At 40.3% G+C, this 27,551-nt stretch overlaps 1 protein-coding gene across 4 annotated transcripts in view; it reads right to left on the bottom strand.

Moving 5' to 3' along the window:
* Positions 1 to 27,551, bottom strand: part of Cdyl (chromodomain Y like) — a 226,175-nt gene that overhangs the window by 174,734 nt on the left and 23,890 nt on the right. For all 4 annotated transcript variants that reach the window (XM_070024675.1, XM_070024674.1, XM_070024673.1 and 1 more), the window contains one exon: positions 26,452 to 26,529. In XM_070024675.1, coding sequence (XP_069880776.1) covers positions 26,452 to 26,529 — 78 coding nt within the window. The remainder of the gene's footprint in view (positions 1 to 26,451; positions 26,530 to 27,551) is intronic.

Raw genomic sequence — 27,551 nt, 5'->3', positions numbered from 1 at the left:
AGTGAGACCCAGGACAATTTGTTTTTTACTTCTCCTATTTCCAGTTTCTGAATACTGAAATGAAGGTGGTAGAACTCATTTATATTATGTTTCAGAGGATTAAATGAGATATGTCTTAAAAGCACACGATGTTGCTCTTAGTAAACAGATATATTTCTTGTTAGTACTACATTTCATGAGACTTAGCAGTTATTACTGATAATTGACATGATTTATTTGAGATGTCAGTGGAAGTATTTAACAGGAAATCTAAGATAAGCAAAACTCAAGAGCATATTCAGGACAGGAGAATCATTTGTTAAGGCTGATAATTTGTTGTTCTGTGCCAGTACTGGGTTTGACCTCAGGACCTGTACACTCTCCCTTAGCTTTTGCATTTAAGGCTGGTGCTCTATCACTTGAGCCACACCTCCACTTTTGGCTCTTTGGTGGTAAATTGGAGATAGTTTAAAGGGCTTTCCTGTCTGGGTTGTTTTTGAACCAGGATGCTTAGATCTCAGCCTCCTGAGTAGTGAGGATTACAGGCTTGGGCCAATGGCACTAGCAAGACTGACAAGGCTGAGAATTGATTCATCAAAAGGATTAGTGATTCTAAGAAGCACAGGGGAGAATCCCACCAGCCTTAGTGGTGTAACTGGGAATAACCACCATAAGGGAATGGGAAGAGGATCAGAAAATATTACCAACACAAAATCTTCAGCAGAAAGAGAAAAAGAGAGAGAAAGAGAGAGAGAGAGGAAAATGTTACAGAATTCAAGAGTAAGATGATTTCAAGAAAAGAGTAAGCAAGTATTTCCAAATGTTGCAGAAAAAACACATTCATAAATCTCAGAGTAATTTCAGGAATTTGGAAGGACACATAAAAGGGTGTTTTTGGGAGCACAAATTTATCACCTTCAGAAATAGGCTTCCTTGGAAACCAGAGTAATCATCCATTAATTTTACAAATAGGATTCATTTTTCAGCCCATAATAGATAATGAAAATAATATGATGCCATTTGAATGTGTAAATAAGAGTCAAAGTTGTTGGGAAACAGCTCTTTAAAGTTCAAATATTTTTCTGGAAATTGAAATTATTTGTTGGTGTATCCTGAAAGCAAAGAGCAAACTTCAATCTTTGTCTACATTGTCACAAAATCCAAGTCAACTTGTTGACGTTATACTTTGCTGCATGTTGGTGAAACAAAGAACTAAATATCAAAGATCAAGTACCTTATCCACCAATCAGTGTGTCTGGCTGTATGTTTAAGAAACAGATAGAACTAAAGGGATCTTCTGTTATGAAAACTTGTCAGCTTATGGATTTGGCAATATCATTTATCACTTAAGTAGGCCTCTAAGAAGTCACTTCTGAGTGGCATGCCCAAGATCCTGTGGCTACAAATTCTTAGGTTAAGGTCTGAATCAAGTTGTCACTGGAGCCTGGGACTCAATTCAACTGAAATTTGAAAAGTTACCAATATATTTATGTTTGGGGGCACAGGGTTTTGTGATCCTCTTGCCTCAGTATCTACCACAATGCCAGGCTTCACACTTTGTTTTCAAGAAAAAAAAAATTGTGTGGAGCTCACACCTGTAATCCTAGCCACTGAAGAGATGGAGATCTGAGAGTCTCAGTTCAAAGCTACCCCATCAGACAAATCAGAGAGATTCTTATCTCCAAAACCAGTAAAAAGCCAGAAGTGGAGATGCAGCTCAAGTGGTAGAGCATCATCAGCCTTGAGCTGATGTATGTACTAGTACATACAAAAGAGCAAATTGTCTTAACGACATATAGGCAACTAGAAAGATATAGAGTAATATAACCCATTTGCTAAATAAGTTTGGCTTTTGTTTTCTAGTGGTGAAAACAAAAATATTCCCAGTGCTAGAGTTTGAATCTTAATTATCCCCCAAGTCCTGTGTGCTTAGGATTGGTACCCAGCTTAGCTCTAGTGGAAAATGGTAAAGGTGGAGCCCAGTAAGAAGTTTTTGTTTTGTTTTGTTTTGTTTTTGCTGGTACTGAGATTTGAACTCAGGGACTGGACACTGTCCCTTAGCTTTTTTTTGCTCAAGACTGGCACTCTATCACTGAGCCACAATTTTTCTTCAGACTTAACTTGCTGGTTAATTGGAGATAAAAGTCTCGTGGACTTTCCTGCCAGATGGCTTTAAACAAAAATCCTTAGATATCAGCCTCCAAATTAGCTAGGATTACAGACATGAGCCACTGGCACCTGGCACCTAGTTGAAGAATTTAGATCATTGGGAGTGTGCCCTCAAAAAGGTTGTGAGGGCCTAGCCTCTTCTTTCTCTTTCCCCTCCTGGTTGTCATGAAGTGATCAGCTTTGCTGTACTACATACTTCCTGTCCTGACATGCCACTTCACTCCAGGCTCAAATGACTATGGACTGAAACCTCTGAAACCAGGAGCCAAAAAAAGCCTTTCCGCTCTTAAGTTTACTGCCTCAGATATCTGCTAGCAAATCTAGTTAGCAGATTGATGCTGTTATTAATAAGACAAAGTTGTTTAGAGGAGTCAGCTTTGCAACCCTAGGAAAGTTTCTTCTGTGGGGTTTCACAAAGAGAAAACTGGCACTCTGTCAGATTGGGCTACCAATAAAATCCCCGTTAAACACAAGAACATATTTCTTAGACTTGAATGTGATTACCTCCCCCACATGTAAACACAAAAAACTCAGTCAAATCAGTTCTGCAAGGAGGTAAATACCTATAATCTAAATCCACAGAGCTCTGATGATCATGTTTGATCCAAAGGTAAATTTTAGGATATCCAACAGACTGAAGAATTTGCCTACCCTTCCATAAACATTTTTTCTCAAAATTTAGTGTTTTAGCAAGGCACTAGAAAGCAAGAGAGTTCAGGGCTGTATTCTCTAGGGATAGCCTAGGGTGTAGATACTCTTTATTAATAGGTTGGGAATGGGCACAAGGGAAAAGGAGGAAGTTTTCTTAGGGAAATTACTGTTAGGATTTAGGTGTCTCCCAGAGGCCTACATGTTAAAGGCTTGATTTCCAGTCTGTGGTATCACTGGAAGGTGACCTTTAAGAATTTTAATCCAATGAGAGGTCTTCTGCTCCTGGGGCATGCCCTGAAGGGAATAGTTAGACTGCCTCTATCTTCTCTTTCTTTTGCTTCCTTGCCATCCTGAGGTGAGTAGCCTTCTTGGCTATAGGCCTTACTGCTATGCTGTCATGTTTTGTCATAGACCTCAAGATAATAGTTCAAGCAAAGATGGACTGAAACCTCTAAAGTATAAAGCAAAATAAACCTGTCCTCTTTTTAAATTGGTCATATCAAATATTTTGTCACAGTGAAAGAAAACTTACTAACACAATTGCCTAATCCAGTTTAGTACGCAGGTGGGTGAGCACTCCTCCCAGACAGTTTCTGTTTCATAATTACAGGACTTCTTGGAATCTATTTTCTCAGTTTGATAATGAAAGATCATTAAGAATATATGTATCATTTTTATGTGAAGACCTAAAAGATGGTGTGTGTGTGTGTGTGTGTGTGTATGTGTGTGTGTGTGTGTGTGTGTGTGTGTGTGTGTGTGTGTGTTGGTGTGTGTGTGTTGGTGTTGGTGTTGTTACTTAAGATTCTGAATCCAGAGCCACATGAATGCTAGAGTAATGTTCTATCCCTGATTTGTACCTCTAGCCCCAAAGAGGTTTGTTTTTGCTTTCTAGTGCAGGTAGTGTCTCTTGAACTGAGGGCCAAGGCACTGTCCCTGACTTTTGTTCAAGGCTAGCACTCTACCAATTAAGCTCCACTTCTTTTGTTGTTGTTTGTTTTGAATGGTTAATAAATCTCATGAAGTTTCCTGCCCAGGATGATTTTAAACCTTGATCCTCTATCCTAGGCCTATAGGCATAAGCTATCAGCACCTGATTTCCAAAAAAAAAAAATTTTTTTTTTGGGGGGGCAGTTGTGGGGCCTGAACTCTGGGCTTGGGTGCTGTCCCTCAGCTTTTTAGCTCAAGGCTAGCACTCTACCACCTGAGCCATAGCGCTACTTCCGGCTTTTTTTCCTGCTCATGTGGTGCTGAGGAATCGAACCCAGGGCCTCATGCATGCAAGGCAAGCACTCTACCCCTGAGCCACCTTCCCAGCCCCTCCAAAGAATTTTTAAACAGAGACTCCCATTTTGTCCTTACTGATTTGGTCCTTAGTGCAGAGCAAGTAAAACCCTCAGTATCCACACAATTCTGAGAACTGGGACCTAACTCCATGCCAGTGGCTCATGCCTATAATCCTAGCTACTTAGGAGACTGAGATCTGAGGATCATGTTTGAAGCCAGCCAGGGTAGGAAAAGTCTGTGAGACTCTAATCTTCCAAAACCTACTCAGAAAAAGCCAACTCTGGTTCAAGTGGTAGAGTGTTAGCCTTGAACACAAAAAGGCTTAGAGACAGCACCTGAGTTCAAGCCCCAGGACCAGCCCAAAACAAACAAAACAAAAAAAAAAACAAACCCTGGATCCTAACACCTCTCTGAGGGCTAAGATCCATAGTTAGTACTGTGAAATACATTGCCTGTCTGGCCTTTCAGGAAAATGGATTCAGTTATTGTAGCATTCACCGATCCTTTTTGGAATTTGAACTCTTAGAAGGCAGGGTAATTGTTTCTGTTAGGAGAGGCCTAGGAGGGTGTTTAGTCAATATTATCCTGATTTCAGCCCAGACTGTACATTTAAATCTTCCCCAAAGTAATGATGAAATCCTGTTAAAGTATAAGTTCAGAAATGTAAATTTTTAAAGTTGTCATGCCAGCAGGCAAAAGAGACTATGACTGAATGACTTACAGCCTTAAACAGCCATAAAATACCTTTATTTGAAGGCACTTACAACCCTCTCATTGCTCTTCTCAACATTCATCTTAGGAAGGAAGGTAATGGTGTACCCTGAGCTGCTATTCTTGCTATTTCCAGCCTTGTCAACGGTAATAGGACAGGAGTAGAATTCTCAAGAGTACCCACCCAGGAGATACTGCAAATACTAACACAAGCAAGAGCTTGCTAGGAAGATCTACTGTCCCTGTGCTAATTGCTCTAAAGTCATTATTGTTGCTTCATTCTGCAGGGGATTGATTCATCAGGTCACCTGTGCAGCGATACATGTTAGAGAATGGAAAGCTATTTAATGGCTGCTAAAATAGAGAGGCAGCTGGTACTGGTGGCTCATGCCTGTAACCCTAACTACTCAGAAGGCTGAGATCTGAGGATTATGGTTCAAAACCAGCCTGCGAAGAAAAGTTTCCTTGAGACTCTTATCTCGTATTAACCACTCAAAAATTGGAAGCAGAGCTGTCGCTTAAAGTGATAGAGCAAAAGCACTCAGGGATAGTGCCCTGGGCCAGAGTTCAAGCTCCACAACTGACAAAAAAACAAAAAAAAAGGCTCAAGAGTCAGATGCTGGCAATTCACACCTATAATCCTATCTGCTCAGGAGGCTGAGATCTGACAAGGCTCTAAGCCAGCCTGGGCAAACAAATCCAAGAAACTGTCTCCAAATAATCAGTAAAATGCTGAACTGGAGGCATGGCGCAAGTTGTAGAGTACAGCCTTGAGCAAAGAAGCTGAATGAGAACTCCAGGCCCAGAGTTCATAAGCTTTGGTATATGCAAATAAGTAAATAGATACATAAATAAATAGGGATACAATACAGCCTAGCTTGCAGCTATGTCCTTGCTCATATTACCAAGTTTATGCTGGACCTAGAGCCAGCAAAGCAGGCATAGGAAAGACAAGCAAGGACCCTCATTACATGTTAATGGTCCTCCATTTTTATGACAGTTTGTAATGTGAATGTGATTCTGTATTTCAACCTTATTCCTGAACAGACTACAAATGTAGGAATATAGGGTATCTATCCAGTTTTACTCTTTGTAAACAACAGTTCTCCTCATTTTTGTCATTAAAGTTCTACACATTTAAATGGTCCAAAATCAAAGGAAGTATGGCACTGTTGGCTCATACCTGTAATCCTACCCTTTTTAGCAGCATTTCTTTTTTTTTTACTTTTTTTATTGTGAAAATACTGTACAGAGGGGTTACAAATACATGAGCAAGATGAGTACATTTTTTATCAAGCATTGTAGCCTCCTCCTTTGTTTCCCCTTCTTTTAGCAGTATTTCTATAACTTAAAAATAGCATTTGTAGCCAGAAAACAGTGGCTGATGCCTGTAATTGCTACTCAGGAGGCTGAGATCTTAGGATTCCAGTTCAAAGCCAGCCTGGGAAGACAAATTTAGGAGCCTGTTACTTTTCTATTAATAAACAAAAAGCAGAAGTGGAGAGATGTGGCTCAAGTGGTAAAGCACTAGATATAAGCACAAAATGCTACACATCGGTATGAGGTCCTGAGTTCAAGCCCCAGTACTTGCACAAAAAATGTAGAAAAAGCAAGGCAAGACCAGATACAGTGGTACATGTCTGTCATCCCAGCTACTCAAAAGGTGCAGGTAGGAAGATAGAGGTCCAAAGAATCCAGGCAAAAAAAAGTAGGAGACCTTATCTGAAAGACAACTAACATCCAAAACAGACTGGGAATATGGCCAAAGCAAGTGTGAGGCCCTAAGTTCAAGCCAAAAAACAACCAAACAAAAACTCACTTGAGGGACTTTGTGTCTAATTCTGATACAAAATTCTGCATAGGTCTGTGCAACTGTATTTCTAAGGTTCCCAGATGATGTTGGTGCTATGGGTTTATACTTATGGACCACAATTCTGTAGCAAGTGTGTAAACCTACCATCTTATCCTTTTTAGCAACATTTCTATAACTTAAAAATAAATTGTAGTGGCTGATGCCTGTAATCATAGCTACTTCGGAGGCGGATTCAAAGCCAGCCTAGACTAACAAATCTCCAAGACTTATCTCCAATTAACTACCACAAAGTCAGAAATAGAGCTGTGGCTCAAGTGGTAGAACATTATCCTTGAGAGAAAAAGCTGAAGGACAGTGTCCAGGCCCTAAATTCAAGCCCCAATATGAGCACGCGCGCGCGCGCGAGCGCACACACACACACACACACACACACACACACACACACACACACACACACACACACACACACACACACACACACACACACACACCGTTTGTTCAAAACCAATTAGCTATCATTAAGAACTCTGAAAAGAGCTGGGCTCCCACGAGCAAATGAGCATGAAGCCCTTAATTCAAGCCCCACTACCAGTATGCAAAAAGTTCTAAAAAGACATGTCTAAGTTGAAAACAACTTATTGTTTCTTATATCTACAAATCTTTCTCTGAGCGCCATTGGCTCACACCTGTAATACTAGCTTCTTGGGAGACTGAAATCTGATGATTGCAGTTTGAAGCCAACCTGGGCAGAAAAGTCCTTGTGACTCTTATCTCCAATGAACCATCAAAAAGTGGAATTGTGGCTCAAGTGGTAGGATCACTAGCTTTGAACCAAAAATCTCAGAGATAGTATCCAGGCCCTTAGTTCAAGCCCCAGTACAAGCACAAGAAAAAAAGGATCTTTTTCTAAACTTTATCATTTATATACACTTTTAATCTTCATTTTAATATATCATATTTATTAATCTTAAGGAGATTAGTTATTAGAAATGAGAAGAAAATGGTTTTAGGGCATGAGGACAAGCTTGCACAAAGGTGACAATTCTTTCCTGAGAATATTGAACAAGTATCTTTAATTTGAACTCCTTTATACCTACATTGACTACATAGCCCATTTGATTTCTATAGTTTTGATATATTAGCAAAACCCCTTTACTCTCATCAGAGACCTAGTTTATAAAATAAATTGTATAATCATGCTACAAATAGCTTATAATGTATTTATGCATTTAACACGTCACTTTCCTGTATTGTTAATTATTCCTTCTTGTGCCCATGTTTCAATGATATTATAAGTTACTTGAGAACATCACTATTCTAATTTATCCATTAGATCAATATTTACTGACTATTCTTTAAAACAATCTGGGATCTTTGCCCATATGGAGATGGAAGTTGTATTCAACTAACAGTGAAAGTCAGAAAGCATCAATTCATTTAAGAAATATTTAGATATTAATGGGACAGTAATACAGTAATCCATCCTTCCACTCACCCACCTATCCACCACATCTAACCCATCCATCTACCCATCTATTCCATACTTATACACCCATCCAACCACTTACCAACCCATCTATCCAGTTTCCAATCATCCATCCACCCACTCACTCATATCCATCTATCTATCCATCCATTCATCCATTCATCTATCCATCCATCTATGTATCTATCCATTCCATTTATTAAATACCTACTGCTTATTTATTGACTAACTTAAATATATATATATATATATATATATATATATTCAGGTATGTATTACAGTTTCAGTATTGCCATTTCAGTGGAAGGTATCTGGAGAAATAGGAATAGGAAACAAATATCTATAGAAATGAATATAGTTCTGGGAATTCAGACTGATTTTGGCTTAGGTTCAAAAATGACCTGACAGTGTATCTGCAGGGAAGTAACTTCTGTTCTCTGGCTCTCAATTTTCTCCTTTAAAAAGACAGGAGGGCTTGATGATGGCTATGATTCTATTGTAGGAGTTAAAATGTTTTCTTCTGCACTAGAATTGCTGCTCAGTGGTGATAATATGCAAGATCCTGGTGTCATCCCCAGCACTTCCAAGGAGAAGAAAGATATAAAAAGAAAGAAAAAGAAAAAGAAGGAAGGAAGGAAGGAAGAAAAGAAAGGAGGAAAGGATGGAAGAGATGTTTCTTTTCCTGAGACTTTAGGAAAGTTTTAAATAGCAGAGAAGATATGACTGTAGAAGACTATTGAGATGATTATTTATTCTTGTACTGAGGTAGGGGGCTTGAACTCAGGGACTCACACTATCAGTTTTTTTCTCTCATTGCTAGGGCTCTGCCACTTGAGACATGATTTCATTTCTGGTTTTTTCCTCATTAATTGAAGATAAAAGTCTCATGGATTTGTTAACCTGAGCTGGCTTTGAACCATGGTCCTTAGATCTCAGTCTCCTGAATAGATAGGATTATAGGCCTGAGCCTCAAACCCAGCTGAGATGGTTATAAGGTTTTTGCACATTTAAAAAAAATATTTGTCTTATCTTCACTTTTTCATTTGCCAAGATTTTTCTTCTCCACTTTTTCTTTTATTAATATTTATTTTTCTAGTTGGATGCCTCATCTGAAGATTGAGATTTGAAGCCAGACTGGACAGAAAAATCCATGAGACCAAAAACCAGCAAAAAGCTGGAAGCAGGCTCAAGTGTCACGCTTGAGTACAAATGCTAAGAGATAGCACCTAGGTCCTGAGTTCAAGTTCCAGGACTGGCATGCGTGTGCGCGCGCACGCATGCACACACACACACACACACACAATTACTGTCTTTACCATCAGTCACTCCATCCAATCATACATGATTTCCTTTCCTGGTTTCCCCTCCTGTGTTTCTTCATCCTCTTGGCCTGTGTGACTTCCTTGTCTGCCCACAATACCACCACACTTTATTTATACTCCTGGGTCTGGTTCTTAGTACCAGCTTTCCATTCCTGTGTCCTCAAAACTCTCCAGAACCCAGTTGGACAATTGCCACATGACCTGCGCTATTAACGAGTATTTCTTATGCCTTTTCCTGGGTAAAAAACCCAGAGCAGCAGAAATTCCATGCTTCCTAACAATCAGACTTGGTGACCAGAGGTCTCTGACAGTCTCGCCCAATGGCTTCTACCTCCCAAAGCCCTCCAGTCAGTCATTTTCTCAGCAGATATTAAACTCATACTACATACTCCCTGAAAACACACAAATATGGGGAGTAAGGCAGTATACTTCTTTTTTGTGAACTTGCAATATAGAAGGAAAGACAGACTGAAAACAAAAGAACTAAAACACTACGACAAATGCCACAGTGCCATAGGAACATGGCAAAGAAGCTCTAATGACTCCCAAGGGAAGTACCACCTGGGGTCTTGGTATTTGACTTAGGCACAGTTCTTTCTTCCCTGCCTCTCCCCCACCCCCACCACTGCCTGGTGGCCCTAATATGAAGGCCTCTCAATTCTGTTTTGTCAGTATCTGGCACCAATGTATGCCGAATCTGAATTGTTCATTCCTGCAAATGAATGAATGCCCTTAGTGTATATATGGGTTCTTTAAGACAAAAAGGATTAGACTTGGAAAAGCAATTTGGATCCATGCTTTCAAAGCAAAACAACAACAACAAAAAGCACACAGATTTTGGGAAAATCCATGATTGATGAAATAAGGGTTATAGTGTTAGGGTCTACCACAAAATAGAAAGACAAATAAAAGAAAGTAAAACTTCTGAGATTTTGTTTGAACTCAGGGCCTTGTGTTTTCTAGGTAGGCATTGTACTATTTGAACCATGTCCTTAGTTCTTTTGACAGTAGTTATTTCTTGGATAGGGTCTTGTGCCTGGAATGGATTATCCACTTCCAGCATACCTATGATTATAGACATGTACCACCATGGTTGGACACATTTTAGATTTCTATGGATCCAAATCCTATCTCTTAGACTAAAATTCAGAAATGATTTAGGTATTAATCTATTAGTAGCAATAAATTTGTATCATTAAGTCACTTGCTAGAGTCAGTAGGAGAGAGATCCAGAGAGAAAGAGACTCAGGACTGTGTTTGGATGAGGACTGAGGCAACCATCCTATGGAGGAGGCAAAACCCACAAGAGGAGGGTGGGTGAGAGGCCAGCAGGCAGGAAAACCTGGCTCAGTGTGCACCAGGTGCAGGAAGGAGCTTACTCGCACACTTCCAGGATGACCTCATCCTTCCCTTGCTCCAATTACTCCGTGTACCAACAACTCCAACGCCTTCCCTTCAGATCCCTCCTGTGAACTCTGGACTCCTACGAGTTCTACTTGACATGAACCTGTCTCAAATTCTGCTCCTTTCTTATCTGTTTATCTTCCATGTGCCCAATTTTCCAAGTCAGAAACATGAGCACTGGACTTGATTCCTCATTCTCTTGTTCACCAGGCCTGTCCTTTTCTGTCCCTTAGTTCTGGCTATTAACCTCCAGAAAAACAGCATTTCCTTGACTGGCATTCCACCTGTAGATCATCTTTCAATACCCTCTGCCCTGCATCTAGAATGAATTTTCTTTTTCCATACCAGGGTTTGAACTCAGGGTCTTGAGCTCACTTAAGCTTGTTTGCTCAGGTAGCACTCGACCACTTGAATCATATCTTCAGCTTGGCTTTTTAACAGTTATTTTGGAAAAAGAGTCTTAAGGACTTTTCTGCCTTGATGATCCTCTATGTCTCAGCCTCCTGAGTTGCTAGAATTACAGATGTGAGCCACCAGCACCCATCTTAGAATGAACTTTCTGAAGTTCAATGTTGATGTGTCCTTCTTATATTTATTATTCCATCCTTTTTAAGATGAAGTGTATTCTGGTTCATATGCATATAAAGACCTTCATGATTTGACCTGTAGGCTGATTCTTGTCACACCAATAAGCTCCCAAATTTGGGTTATAGAGTCCTAAGCTAGCTGTTCTGCAATTTTGCACACTACTTCCTCTTTTGGAATTGCCTGGCTGTACCCTCCCTCTCCCCCACCCCCATCATGCATATGTGCGCGCGTGCGCGCGCACACACACACACACACACACACACACACATACACACATGGTTTGGATAAGCTTCTATTTATCCATCTAGGTCTTTGGTTGGGCACATATAAAGGAAGGCTTTTCTATGTCTGTTTTTCCTGGGTCTGACATGGCTCTCCTAAACCCAGCACCTGAGCTCACAGAACCTGATATCCTTTTCTCTGAGAGAAGATCTGGACTTTGTGGTCATATGTGCTCAATGAAGGGGAGACAGTATTTAATAACAAGGAGGGAGGGGGTAAGGGAATCTTCTAAGAAAAGAATGACAGATCTTAAGATGATACTTCATCTATTTTTCATTTCCCTAAGTGCTACTCTTCCTTATCTCTCATTTCTTCCCACAAGGTTCATATTATATAAATACCAATTATGAATATGTGGCTGACTTTCTTCATGATGAACAGAAGTCAATTATGCAGATGATGGGTGATTGTCTACTATTAAACAATTAACATGATTGGGAGTCATTTCTCTGAAAAACAAAACAAAATCACCAAATAGTTAAGAGATTTGATCTCTGAGACCTAAGTTCCTGTAGTGGTTCTTTCCACTTGCTATAATGTTGAATGAATTGTTTTAAACTCTTCCAGCTTCATTTTCCTTATCTGTAAAATGTTGATCATATTAGTATCTACTTTATAAGGCTTTAGGACACTAATGTACATAAAGAATTTAGGGCACTGGGTAGCTCATGACTGTAATCTTAGTTACTAAGGAGGCTGAGATTTGAGGATCAAAGTTCAGAGTCAGCCCAGGCAGAAAAGTCTATGAGATTCATCTTTATTAAATCAGCAAAAATTGAAAGTGGAGGTGTGGCTCAAGTGCTATAGTACCAGTTTTGAGTGAAAAAGTTAAGGGAGGGTGGCTTGACTCTGGGTTCATGCCTCCGTACCAGCATTTAAAAAAGAAAGAAAGAGGGCTGGGAAGGTGGCTCAGTGGTAGAGCGCTTGCCTTGCATGCATGAGGCCTTGGGTTCGATTCCTCAGCACCACATAAGTAAAAAGAAAAAAGCCAGAAGTGGCGCTGTGGCTCAAGTGGTAGAGCCTTGAGCTGAAGAGCTGAGGGATAGTGCCCAGGCCCAGCGTTCAGGCCCCACGACCGGACCAAAAAAAAAGAAAGAAAGAAAAAAGAAAAAGGAGGGGAAAAAAGAGAAAAAAACAATTTATGGTATTAGGGGCTTATCGTGTTAATAATAATAATTCTTCTTTGATGTCAACAAGCATCTCTCTCTCTCCGCCTCTGTCTCTTTCTCCTTCTCTGTCTCTGTCTCTGTCTGTCTGTCTGTCTGTCTGTCTGTCTCTCTCTCTCTCTCTCTCTCTCTCTCTCTCTCATAACTTAGCAATTTTATTGTTAGATTCTGGGCTAATGTGCTTCTAATGATCTTTCCTGCCATGACCTTCTTCCCAGTTCTCATCTGGCCTTTGCTTTGCTTGTAAGTGATTAAACTTCATATCCCTGTCTCTCCAGATTGTTGTCCTTCTTGGTTGGGAACTAGTCATCATTATTATGAAATATATTATCTTAGATTTTGTTGCAACTTGTGAAAAGGTTTAAAAGTTACATAGGAAAAGGAGCATGTTACTCCATTACTCGAGTGTCTTATATAAATAAAACTCTTTTGGGTAGAAGGTATTACTAGGTACTGTTATAATTAAACAAATATGAGTTCAGAACAGTGTCTCATGCCTTTAATCGTAGTTATTTGGAAGGCTAAGATCAGGAGAATTATGATTTGAGGCCAGCCCTAACAAAAAAGCCCTAATAAAAAGGTGGGCATGGTGGTGTGGTGGTGTGTGTATGTCATTGTAGCTACATGGAAAGTGTAAATAGAAGGATGGCAATCCATGCCTGCCCAGGCATAACTGTGAGACTCTAGTCAAAAAAGAAAACAGCCTGACACTGGTGGCTCATACCTGCAATGCTAGCTACTCAGGAGGCTGAGACCTGAGGATCATGGTTCAAAGCCAGCCTGGGCAGGAAAAGTCCATGAGACTCTTTTTTGTTTTAATTAACTTTTTTTGGGGGGGGGTCTGGTCGTGGGGCCTGAACTTTGGGCCTGGGCGCTGTCCCTCAGCTCTTCAGCTCAAGGCTAGCACTCTGCCACTTGATCCACAACACCACTTCCGTTTGTTTTTTCTGTTTATGTGGTGCTGAGGAATTGAACCCAGGGCCTCATGCATGCAAGGCAAGTGCTCTACCACTGAACCACCTTCCCAGCCCCCCATGAGACTCTTATTTCTAATAAACCACCAGAAAACTGGCAGTGGTGCTTTGTCTCAAGGTAGACAGTACCCACTGAGGGACAGTGCCCAGGCCCAGAGTTCAAGCCCTACTACTGACAAAATACATATATACATAGATACATAGATACATACATACATAACATAAATACATAAAGCACTCAAGTGATAGAGTGCCTAAGTTCAAATCTCTGTACTGTATAAGAGCTTCATACTTTTGATCTTTGTAAGTACCAGGGTTTGAACTCAGGGCCTCATATTTGTTCAGCTTGCTTACTAGGTTGGCACTTTACCATGTCAGCCAAGTTTCTAGCCCTTCTTTTTGTTGATTTTTTTTGGGGGGTCCAATTATGGGGCCTGAACTCTGGGCCTGGGCACTGTCCCTCAGCTCTTCAGCTCAAGGCTAGCGCTCTACCACTTGAGCCACAACTCCACCTCCAGCTTTTTTCTTTTTTCTTATGTGGTGCTGAGGAATCAAACCCAGGGCCTCATGCATGCAAGGCAAGCGTTCTACCACTGAGCCACCTTCCCAGCCCTGTTGATTATTTTTAGGATAGAATCTTATGGGATTTTCCACCATCTGGCTTCAAACCATAGTCCTCGGTATCTCCATTTCCTGAGTAGCTAGGATTGTAGGTGTGAGCCAGCTAGAGTTTGTATCTTGGTGTGTGTGTGTGTGTGTGTGTGTGTGTGTGTGTGTGTGTGTGTATGTGTGTGCGCACATGTGTGTGTGTGTGTGTGCATGCGTGCCTGTATACCCATGCCAGAACTTGAACTCAGGACCTGACCACTTAACCTTTTCACTCAAGACTGTTGCAGTACCACTTGAGCCATAGCTTCACTTCCCACTTTTTTTGGTGGTTTATTGTAGGTAAGGGTCTCACAGACTTTTATGCCTAGGTTGGCTTTGAACTGTGATCCTCTTATCTCATCCTCCTAAGTAGCTAAGATTACAGGTAGGAGCCATTAACACCCAGCTTATAGTTTGAATATTAAATAAATTCCTAAGGCCCATATGTTGAAAATTTGATCCTTAGCTTGGTACTCTTAGGAAGTAGTGGAAGCTTTAAGGAGCAGGATTGAGGCCGTCTTCAGTGGTTGGGGTATGGCCTCGATGGCAACTGTGGAACTCTGGTCTTTTTCTCCCTGGCTTTCACTTCCTAGCCAGGAAATGAGTGGATTTGTTCTATTCTACATTCCTGATATGATGTGCTGCTTCACTCAGGCTCAAAGCAATGGAACTAAACTAAAACCTCCCAAACTTTGGGCCCAAACAAACTTTTCCTTTTTGTAAATTGATGATCGCAAGTCTTTGTTACAGTAACAGAAACTAATAATATATTTCTGACCATATCACACATTTGACAAGTCAAATTTGCAGGGTTAGCACCTTGTTCTGTTTTAAATCACCCTTATTTTGCATTTTCCTGTTCTAAATAGCTAAACCTTATCCTAATCAATATGCAATTTGATACCTGGGATTTGGATGATATATGTAATATCCAGAAAAATGTGTTATTTTGTCCATGGAGAAGCAGGTTATGTAGCAGTCAATTGAGTAGATTTTATTTTGGTTGGTTATTTTATTTTATTTTTATTTTTCCACTTTAGTAATTTATTTTTTTAATTGTGCAGGTGATATACAGAGGGGTGTCAGTTACGTAAAGTAAGGTAATGAGTACATTTCTTTTTTTTCCAGTTTCTTTTTTTTATTGTGAAAATACTGTACAGAGGGGTTACCATTACATGTACAAGATAATGAGTACATTTCTTATCAAGCATTGTTTCCTCCTCCTTTGTTTCCCCTTCCCATCCCCTCCCATCTCCCCTTCCTCCCCCTTTGACTCCCCTTGCCAAAGTTGTAAAGTTCATTCTTTGACATAACAACTTGTACATCTCATTGTTGCAATGGGTCCACCTGAATCCCTATTTAAACGATTTGTTTTTGTCCTTCCTCTCCACAAATTATACCACCATCAAATACAGAAAGAGCAGGGGTTATACCGTGGGGGAGGGACATACAAAGCAACAAAAAAATCATCTTATAAATATGTTAGAAACAATTACATGAAAGAAAAAACCTTTGAATACTTATCTTGGGGTTCATTTCACCTAACATCAACTTATTTGACCTTTTCTGCTTGTCTCAGACATAATTGAGTAGATATTGTTGATTGGATAGTTGGTATGACTGTTTTTTTTTTCCTTGCCAGAACTGGCACTTAAATTTGGGACATTATGCACTTATTTGGCTTTTTTGTTCAAGACTGTCATTCAACCACTTGAGCTACATCTCCACTTCTGGCTTTTCTGTCACAAAGTTGTTAATTGAAAATTAGAGTCTCACAGACATATCTTTGCTGGCTGGTTTGAACCATAATCCTCACATCTCAGCTTCCTGAGTAGAATTTTGCCTAGAATTATAGTCATGAGACACTAGCACCCAGTTTAGTGTGACATTCTGGTGGTCACAAGATGTGTCATATAAAGTAAGCTACCTGCCTACTGAAAGTGTTGTTAAGGGCTGGAGGTAGAAAACAAAGTTTTGGTGTGTATTGTTGGCTTTCAATGAAGCTCTATGACAACTTCTTTCTGGGTTTCAAACTGGCTCAAGGTAGCCAGCATCTATTTGAGAGGGAAGAGAAGGGGTAAGACACAAAGAGCTATAAATAAAAGATCAGCCCTTCAGGCTGAAGAGTACTTTTGGACCCTGTCATAAACACTCTTATAACCACCTGGAAACCAATAGACTCCACAGGAGCTGACAATATGTGAACAGAAACTTCAAGTTTGGACTGCAAAAATTTCTGATTGCTCAATTCTCAAAATGATCTTTGGAAACTGATACCTGCAAAAGCAAGAGGTTGGCTGTGGAAACCATATAGCCTCAAAGTGATCCTATCTTCCAGTGCTCCTGACATGCCCACTTATCTCCATAGGGAAAGACCTCCTGGAGGGGAAAGCCGGAGATCATGGGGACCAATGGGCAGAGTTCCTCCAAGGTCCAAAGCAGCATCTGCCAGAGAAGCCAATCAAGGTACACTCTCCCTGGCAGCAAGGGAGCCTACCATTTCTCCTTGTCAGTAGTGTTGCGACGTAGTTTCAGCGTAGAAACTACTAAAATGTTTTTATTTCCTTCCTTTTCTAGTGTGATTTTTTTCTTTTTTCCATACTGCAGTTTGAACTCAAAGCCTTGCACTTAGCTTATTTTCTCATACCTAGTACTCTACCACTTGCTCCATGTCTCCAGCCCTACTTTTTGCTGGTTAATTGGAAACAAACTCTCAAAGACTTTTCGGTCAGGGTGGCTTCAAATCACCATCCCTCAATCTTACAGGCCTCCTGAACTGAGCTAGGATTTATAAGAGTGTGCCACCAGCACATGGCTAGTATGAATGTTTTGTTTTGTTTAGTTTTAAGAGAGTCTTTAGTTATATAATCCATGCTGGTTCTAATATCATGGTGGTTCAGGCAATCGTCCTGCCTCAGCTTTCTAAGCTTCTGGGACTGAAGTCATACATTACCATCTATTTTGATGTGTTTGGTTTTTGTTGTTGTTGTAGTTTTTTGCTGGTCCTGGGGCTTGATCTCAAGGCCTACCATTCTATCACTTGAGCTACAGCTCTACTTCTAACTGGTTTTAGTAGTTTATTGGAGGTAAGAGCCTCATAGACTTTCCTGCCCTGGCTGGCTTCAAATGGTGATACTCAAATCTCAGCCTTCTGAATAGCTAGGATTTATTAAGGGTGAACCACCAATACCTGGCTTTGGTATGGACTATTATATTTCTGCTTCTACTTGAGCAATTATATTGCATATAGCTGGAGCTAACTTATTTTTGGTTTACAAATTAACAGATGATGAGAAGCCACATCAAGTAATAATGGAGATGACTGTACCTCATCTAGAGTGAGGTATAACAAACTGGATGGAATTTTGAGCTTGTCTCCTTTGCAGAGGGATTGTATGTAGAAGAGGGTATTCACGTTTATTTAGGGAGACAAAGGAACAGATGACAGCAGAAGATGCTAGCTGTCTCTCTGCCTTTCTAACTCTACTCTTGTCTTATTTATTAAAAGAATCCTGATTTTGACAAGTAGATTGCTGTCCAGCTGGAAAAAAAATCTGTTCGATTGGCCCACTGTATTTTCAGGTCTCATATCTTCTCATTCAAGCATGGGTCAAAAATGTTCCAAAAACGTGTATCAGTACCAAATGTGCACAGATTTTGGACTGCTTATCTTGTGCTGTGAGAATGGGGCCATACCACAGACAGCAAAAAGAAACCTGTCAGTACCATGGAGCTACCAAAACCAGCCCTGGTTTGCCTACATTTGGTTTCAACTAATTGAAGCAGAAAGAAATATATTTTACTCAAGGTGGGAAGCTGGAGGTTGTGGTATGAAATGGTATCTAATCATTACGATGCACTCTTCGTGCTGACTGAACTTTAAGAATATGGAGCAGATGATGTAGTGCTGTGAATTTGAGATCTGATCACAACATCAGCTGGACTATTTGCATTTCCTTTAGCTTTGAAAACAGCCAATGTTAGAATGAGCTATACAAGTAAGATAAATTTTCAGGGCTAAGTTTTCAAGTAAACATTTTCCCCCTAGTTAAATGGTTAGTGTGTGTGCTCTTAACAAGTGGTACTCAGCTGCTGTGGACATTGAGAAAGGAACTGGAGGCAATTGTTTGGGCAGGAGCTGCTCTATCCTGGGTCTACCTCAGGGTATAGAAATGAGTGATTTTCCAAATTTAAGCAAAATAAAACATCAGAAGTGGCTACTCAAAGGTGGTAGGATGGGGTCAAGGGGAAAGGAGTGGACAAATGAAGAGGAGAAGAAGGGAAGAATACAGTCAAGAATCCAACATATATTCTACAAAATTAAGAAGAGTGAGGAAACAGGTGGGTAGGGGAGGGATGAATGAAAATGTTGAAAGGGTTAACATGGTCAAGATGTATTGTATTCATAAACTGCTTTGTACAACTACTTAAAATAATTTTAAAAATTAAGTATATTTTTTTTAAAGGAGTGGTTTTCCCTGATCTGGTGATTTAGTCAAAGTTAGTATATTACATCCAGTTCAAGGAGAATATGTTTAATTTTCTGTGGGCTTACACTGGTATTCGCAACTTCAGCAATATTGACTTATATTTTTATTTTTTGGCATTGCAGAGGATGGAACCTAGGTCCTTAAGTATGCCAACAAGGACTGTACTCAGAGCCATATCCTGCCCTTATACTTTGTACCTGATGATTCATTGTGGTGGAAACATAGTGCTTTGGAGGCTATTCACTAGAGCCCTGGGTTCTACCCTCTATATTCTAGTAGCTGCTTCCTCCTTCTCCATTCTCTTCCTCTTCCTCTTTCTTTTTCCTTTCAGTACTGGTGATTGAACTCAGGGTCTACCACTTGAGCCACACCTCACAATCCTTTTTTTTTTTTTTTAGCTTGCTTTTCAGATAAGGTCTCATAATTTTCCCTGGGCTAGCTTCAGACTATGATCCTATCTCCTCCTCCCATGTAGCTAGGAGTACAGGTGTGCACCACCATGCTCTACATAGCAGCAAATCTTCTGCTCCAATTTTGACAACCAAAATGTCTTCAGACATTGCTAAGTATACTGTGGGGGTGACAATTGCCCTAGTTGATAACCATTGGTCTAGCATGTGGCTCAATATTGATTTTATGTTGTTTTATGATACATGGTGGCTGGTAGCTAGAAGAGCTAGGTGGGGAGAAGCTACCTGTTTGGTGTAGTTAAAATATATATTTATTGGGCTGGGAAGGTGGCGCACTTGCCTTGCATGCATGAGGCCCTGGGTTTGATTCCTCAGCATCACAGAAGCAAAAAAAGGAAAAAGCTGGAAGTGGTGCTGTGCCTCAAGTAGTAGAGCTCTAACCTTGAGCTGAAGAGCTGAGGGACAGCGCCCAGGCCCTGAGTTCAGGCCCATGACTGGACCCCCTCCCCCCAAAAAATATATTTATCTATAATTGGCAGATAACTTAAAAGGTAGTTAATAGACATGTAATCAACTTAGTTTTTCACATTTCCAATTTTATTTTTGGTAAAGATTTTTAAAAGCATCAAAAAGTAAGTAATTGCAGGTGCATGTAGCTCACATCTATAATCTTTTTATTTATTTATTTTTTATTTTTTTTGTTTGTGTGGTGCTGAGAAATCGAACCCAGGTCCTCTGCCTGCTAGGCAAACACTCTACCACTGAGCCACCTTCCCAGCCCCTCACATCTACAATCTTAGCTACTCAGAAGGCTGAGATCTAAAGAGTTGCAGTTTGGAGCCAGACTTGGGAGACACATTTGAGATACTCTTATCTACAATTAACTAGAAAAAAAATGCCAGAAATGAAGGTGTGGCTCAAGTGATAAAGAGCTAGCCAGCCAAGCTAAGAATATGAGGTTCTGAGTTCAAGACTCAGTATTCACACACACACACACACACACACACACACACACACACACACACACACACACACACACACACACACACACACATATACACACACACCACATGTAATACTTCTATTTCCTTCCTAACTTCCTTTTTTTCTTTTCCATCAGTAATTTGGTGTGTATACAAGTCCATGTATTCATATTTTACAACATGGATATTGTGTTAATCAACTTTTCACTGCTCTGATAAAATACACAAGAGAATTAACTTAAATAAAGCAAAGGTCCATGGTCACTTGCCCTGTTACTTTGGGTTTGTGGCAGCACAGCACATCATAGGGGGGAATGTGTTGTAAGGAAGGACTGTTTACCCCATGGTTTGGGGGTGGAGGGGAGGGAATACCAATAACCCTTCAAAAGCACTACCCCAATTACCTAACTTCCTTTTACTAGGCTCTACCTCCTAAAAGATTCTAACAACCTTTATACAGTATGTTATCATGTTAAAAGTATATACTTTTTTGTTGTTGTTGGTCGTGGAGCTTGAACTCTGGACCTGGGTGCTGTCCTGAGCTCTTCAGCTCAAGGCAAGCACTCTACCACTTGAGCCATGGCATCACTTCCAGTTTTCTGGTTAATTTGAGATAAGAGTCTGATGGACTTTCCCGCACGACTAACAACTGTTTCTTAAGAACTGTTGGATCAGAGATTGGGCCCAGTTTTAACTTTACTGGATAGTGCCCAATTATTCTCCAACACGATTTGAAACAATTTACATTTCCACTACTAATGCATACAAATCTTTGATTTCCCATAATCCTTACCAATACTTGGTTCTATCAGAATTTTAAAGTTTTTCTGTTATGGGAGTTTTTCCTACTCTTATGTTTCCTGAGAGTGTAGTGTGGATTGATTTGCATTTCTATGTTTATAGTGAAGTTTGGCTTCTTTTCTTATATTTGCTTACTGTACTTGTTTCTTTTGTGAATTATTATACACATCATTTGCTCATTTGTCTATGGGCTTAAGTTCATTTTTAAATTGTCAGTATGTTCCATACAAGAATGCTTTTCAAAATTTTTCTTGCAGTGCTAAAGATCAGACCTCAAACCTTATACATGCTAACTATAGCTCCACCATTGTGATACATCCCCAGCCCTGCTTTTTCTTTTCATAATATGCGACAAGTAACTTATTTTAGTTTTTTTTTAAACTCTGTGTAGAGGTATACGTGTATGCCGGTACTGGGGCTTGAACTCATCAGTTCCTCAGGTTCTCCCCTTGTTTTTCATTCAAGGCTGGCACTTTACCTCCACTTTTAGCTTCCGGCTGGTTAATTGGAGGTAAGTGTCCAATTTCTGGCTTGGAATCATCATGATCCTTAGATCTCAGACTCCTGAGTATCTAGGATTGCAGTGTGAGCCAACAGAACCCAGCTGTGTTTTTATTTCTAACATTTTTTGTGTAGAAGTTTTAAACTTTGATATAGTTCAATTTCCATATCTTTATTTTAAATCATTTATCCTTTGGGAACATTATTTAAGAAATCCTTTCTTATTCTAAAGTCATTAGCATATTCTCTTATATTTCTAAAAACTTTAATATTAAACATTAAAACAATCCTTCTGGACTGTATGGTGTGAGGTAAGGATCTTATCTCCTACCTCTTGACCTCACAGCTATTCTGTGAGAAAGATATTCTTGCTTCAAAGATCAAGAAGTCAAGATTTAGACTGTTGTATGGATAGTAAGTAGACAGAGCCAGGATTTGGATCAAGTTTGTTTGATTTCAAAGCCTATGTATGCTCTTTTCCCTGCAGTACAATGCTGTTCCAGAAGGCAAGGTACATATGCATAATATTTATTTCTCGAGACATTTTTTACATTCTTATTGTAGGATCTCCTCATGCCTAGGTGGATGCTAGGACAGAGAATGAGATTAGCTCATTCTCATTCCATTGTAGGAATTCAGATCCCTTTGCTGTAGGGTCTCACAGAGGTCTTATCTGGCTTACAGCAGATTACCAGTGGCTAATACCAAACCCTGAACTGAACTGGGATCAAAGTGTGGTGAACGTGGCATCAGCCTTCACTGATTTCAGAGATTCAATCTCTGTATTTAGGATTCTCTTTGTCCAGAGATGGATATGGTAAAATCTGGGCAGAAAGGACTGTATAAAATAGTCTAAAACAGTGCTTACAGCATCTTGCTATTTTCCTTACTCATTGGTAAAATTATCTAATAATATATAACTCTTAGCTCTTTGTGTGTGTGTCTGTGTGTGTGCACACACTCGTGTGTGTGCTTGTGTGCGTGCCCCAGTCCTGAGGTTTGACCTTAGGGCCTAGGCACTGTCCTTGAGCATTTGTGTTCAAGGCTAGCGTTCTACCACTTGACTCAGACCTCTACTTCCAGCTTTTTTAGGGTTTAATTGGAGATAAGCGTCTCATGGACTTTTCTGCCTGGGCTGACTTTAACTGTGATCTTCAGATCTCAGCCTCCTGAATAGGATTACAGGCAGGAGCCATTGGCACACAGCTTCTGAGCTGTTTTTCTACAGTTTTTCTTGCAAATATTTCTTCTAGTTTGTTATTTTTCTTTTAGTTTGTCTGTGACATTATTGTGTTTTGACATATTTTCTTGTGTAATCCAATCTGTCAAATTCTTCCCATCATTTCTTCAGTTACCTTATGCTTAGAAAGTCCGTATTAGCCTCAGATGAGTTAAAGTCACATTTTGGTTTCCTCTAGTAAAAAGTTTAGACTCATTTTTGATCACTTAAACATGATACATCTTTATTAATTTTTTCATGAAATGAGTTCAACGTGGCAAATTACTTCCCTCTCCTCTTTCCAACCTTTCCAGAGGTAAATACTGATAACAGTTCTGGAATATTGTCACAAGCCTGGAGCATAGAACTTACAGCTAATGGTCATTTAGAAGGTTCCCCTTCCTTTTACCTCAGTGTCCTGGTTCAAGATTTTGGTTTTAACTTCTTTCCACTCCTGAAGGAGTTGCTAGGTGACCCTGCAAACCTTACCAACAGGCCATCAAACCGGCCCTGCAGCCACCTCCCTTCCACCCACATTGACCTATATATAAGCAGAGCAGAAAGGATGTGGGAGGATCCTTGAGCAGGTAGTCTTGGTGTTAGGGCAAGGCATTTTTATTAGTCCTCAGGGGTTTGTGAGTAGAATTCAGAGGGTCCATTGAACAAGATGAGGAAATAAACCACTCTTGTCCCTCTAGCTGAAAATTTGCATTTCCTTCCATTACTAATTAGGGCCCTATCAGCCACAATTGTAACTTTATTGCCACTAGAAACCACAGGTGTTTTCACATCACATGCAGGTGTGGGTTTCTCAAAATGCCATTTATGTTTGTTCCTACTTAGAAATTACTGCTAGAACTTCCTACATCATGTGTTGATAAAGCAGTATTTAAGTGAAATAAACTAGATGCAGAAGGACAATACGATGCCACTTATTTGAGGAATGTAAGACAGTTAAACTCAAGAAGCAGAGGGTGGAAGCAGGGACTGGGCCGGGGCAGGAGGTCAAAAGGATAAAAGAGAACCAAGTTTAATGATGGAAGATGAGGAAATCTTAGAGCTCTTTTGTTCAGTATTCTCATAAGAAGTCAAAAAGTGAATGAATGAATGAATGAATGAATGAATGAATGAATGAGGCAGGAGGAAACTTTTGAAAGCATATTTGTGGTATGGGTCATAGTGATGGTTCCACAAGTACATACTTATCTCCATACTCATTAAGGTGCATATATTAACTATAGACAGCTTTTTATATGCCACTTATACTTCAGAAAAGTAGTTTAATAAAAACATTATTAAGGTCTGAGAAGGTGGCTCAGTGGTAGAGTGCTTGCTTCGCATGCATGAGGCCCTGGGTTTGATTCCTCAGCACCACATAAGCAGAAAAAAAAAGCCAGAAGTGGTTCTGTGACTCAAGTGGTAGAGTGCTAGCCTTGAGCTGAAGAGCTAAGGTACAGTGCCCAGGCCCAGAGTTCAGGCCCACAACCGGACCAAAAAAAAATTATTAATAGAGTCCAATTTTTCCCCCTAGTACCAGGATATGAACTCAGGGCTTTCTCAGTTTGCTTTTTTGGCTGGTGTTCTACCACTTGAATGGTGTCTTCTGCATGGCTTTTTGCTTTTTTTTTTCCCGGTGGATAGAACCTCACTAACTTTTCTGCCAAGGCTGGCTTAAAACTATCACTTTCTTGATCTCAGCTTCCTGGATCACTAGGATTACAGACAAATAAGCCTCCAGCACTGTGCATACAGTCCAAATCAAAATGATTTAATACTTGCATGTCAGTAGCATCATGTCTTTTGTAATCCTATATATTGTTTTATAAACGTAAAACTATTTATCGTGGAATCGGTCTACAAATTCCACCTGACTGCAAGAAATCCAAGCACAGGAAAGATCTAAAGGGATAGCGTGTAGTGTTCCCTACTGGTCCTTCATGAACAATGATGGCCTCCAATGTTACCACTACAGACCACCTAAAACTTAGAGATGTTCAAATTGATTGTTTTTGACTTTACAATCTAGTGAAAGTGATAGACATTCAGTAGAAACTCTATTTGAGAGTTTGAACCCCTGTCCATTATGCCCACCCCAGGGACTAGAGAGATATGTGGGCCAGTGCTGTGGTCGTGCTGGGCAGTGACTGCAAGCCGCAGCCCTGCCAGCCCTGTGATCATGAGACAGTCAACTGACACTGCAGTGTGCTAGGTTGCTAAGCTAGGATTTGCTTAGGTAGGTGCATTAGGTGCATTTTCTACCTACTATGAATTTGTGGAGAGAGTGTAACTGCATTAGAAGTCAAAGAACACCTCTAGAGCAAAAAGCAAGGCTTCCCCATGGACAAGGAGGTAACGGCTTTCCTCCCTTGCTACTTGCTAAGGCTGCTGTCACTTACACAGGGCAGTAAGATGTGCCTGAGAGGCAATTCTGTGTCTTTTACACCTGGAGTTCAGGAGCTTGTGTGAACATAAAAGTTCACCCCTACTTTTCATCTAGAGATTTCAGAATGACAGGCTTGCTGCCATAACCCATCCCAGAAAGGAGAAGATGGGAGTCTCCTTCCCCAAACCCCGGGTTGTGATAGCCATAGGTGGGCAGAAGCCTGGGAGTGGGTTGTGACAGTAAACACACACAGAACATCAGACAACAGTGCAAGGATGTACAATAATGAGGCATCATAGGTCTCCTGAAGAAGAGTCTCCCGGAGAGAGGATCTGGCTACCAAGACAGGACTTTGATGGTGCAATGCCTAACCCTTCTACCTTCCTTTCCCCCAACCCAATAGGGGCTTGGAGCCACAGTGAGAGGAAGGTTAGTAAAATTACTAACCTTCCAAATATGATTCTTTGGATCACAAGTAGGACCTGAGCTGGAGACAGAGGGAAAAGTCCCCCAATGGATGTAAAATTAATTTCTGACTTACCCTACTCAATTTCTAAACACTGGAAATGCACTTTCAGGGACCAGAATACAGCTGATTTTACTGTTCAACCCAAAACATCAAGAAGGGACCAGAAGTTTGGAAGTTGGAGAAAGGAGTTAAAAAAAACTTGTAAAATCAGTTTGCTCTGTTTGCCAAACAGTTTAGGTAATTCATTTGTTCATTGCACTGTGTCATCTGCATTTAATTTTTTGTTTTAATACAACTTTGTGTACATAGGCATTAAGGTTTGAACTCAGGACCTGGATATTGTCTCTTAGTTTTTTTTTTGTTGTTGTTAAGGTTAGCACTCTAAGGGTTGAGCCACACCTCCAGTTCAAGCTTTTTTGTTGGTTAATTGGAGATAATAGTCTGAGACTTTTCTGCGTGGGATGGCTTCAAACCATAATCCTCAGACCTCAGCCTTCTGAGTAGCTAGGATTGCAGATGTGTATCACTGGTACCTAACACTTAAGAAAATTATTATTATCCACCTCACATATTTTTATGCATCCAATTCTAAAAAATATGTAATTCAAACCCCACTGAATTGATTTGGCCATGCTGTGTGAGCAGAGGTCATCTTTGCCTTTACCCTTAGGACTTCCAGTGTGACCAGGAAAGTCCTGAACTGCCCCTACGCACCTACCTGACAGGTAGGTTGCCATGGTTCTTGAAGCTTGCAGGGTTGTGCTGGCTCCTGGTGAGGCTGGCTACTACTCAGGCCCTGGGGAAGAGAAGGAAGGAGAGCATACTGAGTCACCTGGCAGACACCTGTGTGTATGGAAAATCTGTACTCACATCTGGGAGGAAATGCCAGGATAAATGCTTTAGCAGATTCTAGTATATACACTTCCTGGCTTTGGGCCACACAGTCTGGATCACAACAGAAGACTGACTCCCTCAGATGCCCAAGGCCTATGGTCAAAAAGGAGGATGGATATGCTTAATGGCTTTTCTGAGGGTTAAGACAATTTTCCCTCATCCCATCCTCCTCTCCATCAATCTACAGTGTTGGAGGCACCTAACCATGGTGATACATCCTCATTTCCACTTCCACCACTCCCATCCAACCAAATCCTCCTGCCAGTCCTCCTATTCCTGCCAGTAGTCTAGATCGATGTCTTACTCTTTCTTTCCTTTTCTTTTTCTATCTTTCTTGCTTTTTCTTCCTTACCTTTTTTGTATATAATACTTTTCTCATTTTTTAATTATCTTTTTTACTTAAAATTGAAGGGATACTGAATTTTTTCTTACCATTTTGAATGAGCCTATACATATATTACTTTTTATTTCTTTTTTTCTCTTCTTTCCTTCTCTTCCTTCCTTCTTTGTTTTCTTTCTTTCTTTCTTTTTTTTTTTTTGGGTCCGGTCGTGGGGCTTGAACTCAGCCTGGGCGCTGTCCTTCAGCAATTCAGCTCAAGGCTAGTGCTCTACCACTTGAGCCACAGCGCCACTTCCGGCTTTTTTCTTTTTGCTTATGTGGTGCTGAGGAATCAAACCCAGGGCCTCAGGCATGAAAGGCAAGCGCTCTACCACTGAGCCACCTTCCCAGCCCCTGTTTTATTTCTTTTCTTCTTTCTTCATTTCTTCCTTCTGTTCCCTGAGTACCTGCCTTCCTTCTTTTCTTTCTTCTTTCTTTCTTCTCTTCTTTCTCTCTTCTTCCTTCCTTTCCTTCTTTCTTTCCTTCTTTCCTTCCTCTTTCTCTCTTTCTTTCTCTCTTCTTTCTTTCTTTCTCTCTTCTTCTTT

The sequence above is a fragment of the Dipodomys merriami genome, unplaced genomic scaffold (assembly GCF_024711535.1).
Source record: "Dipodomys merriami isolate MVZ:Mamm:240054 unplaced genomic scaffold, mDipMer1.0.p SCAF_16, whole genome shotgun sequence".
Lineage (NCBI taxonomy): Eukaryota > Metazoa > Chordata > Mammalia > Rodentia > Heteromyidae > Dipodomys > Dipodomys merriami.
The sequence above is the reverse complement of the archived record's forward strand: the minus strand, read 5'-3'. Positions and strand labels throughout refer to the sequence as shown.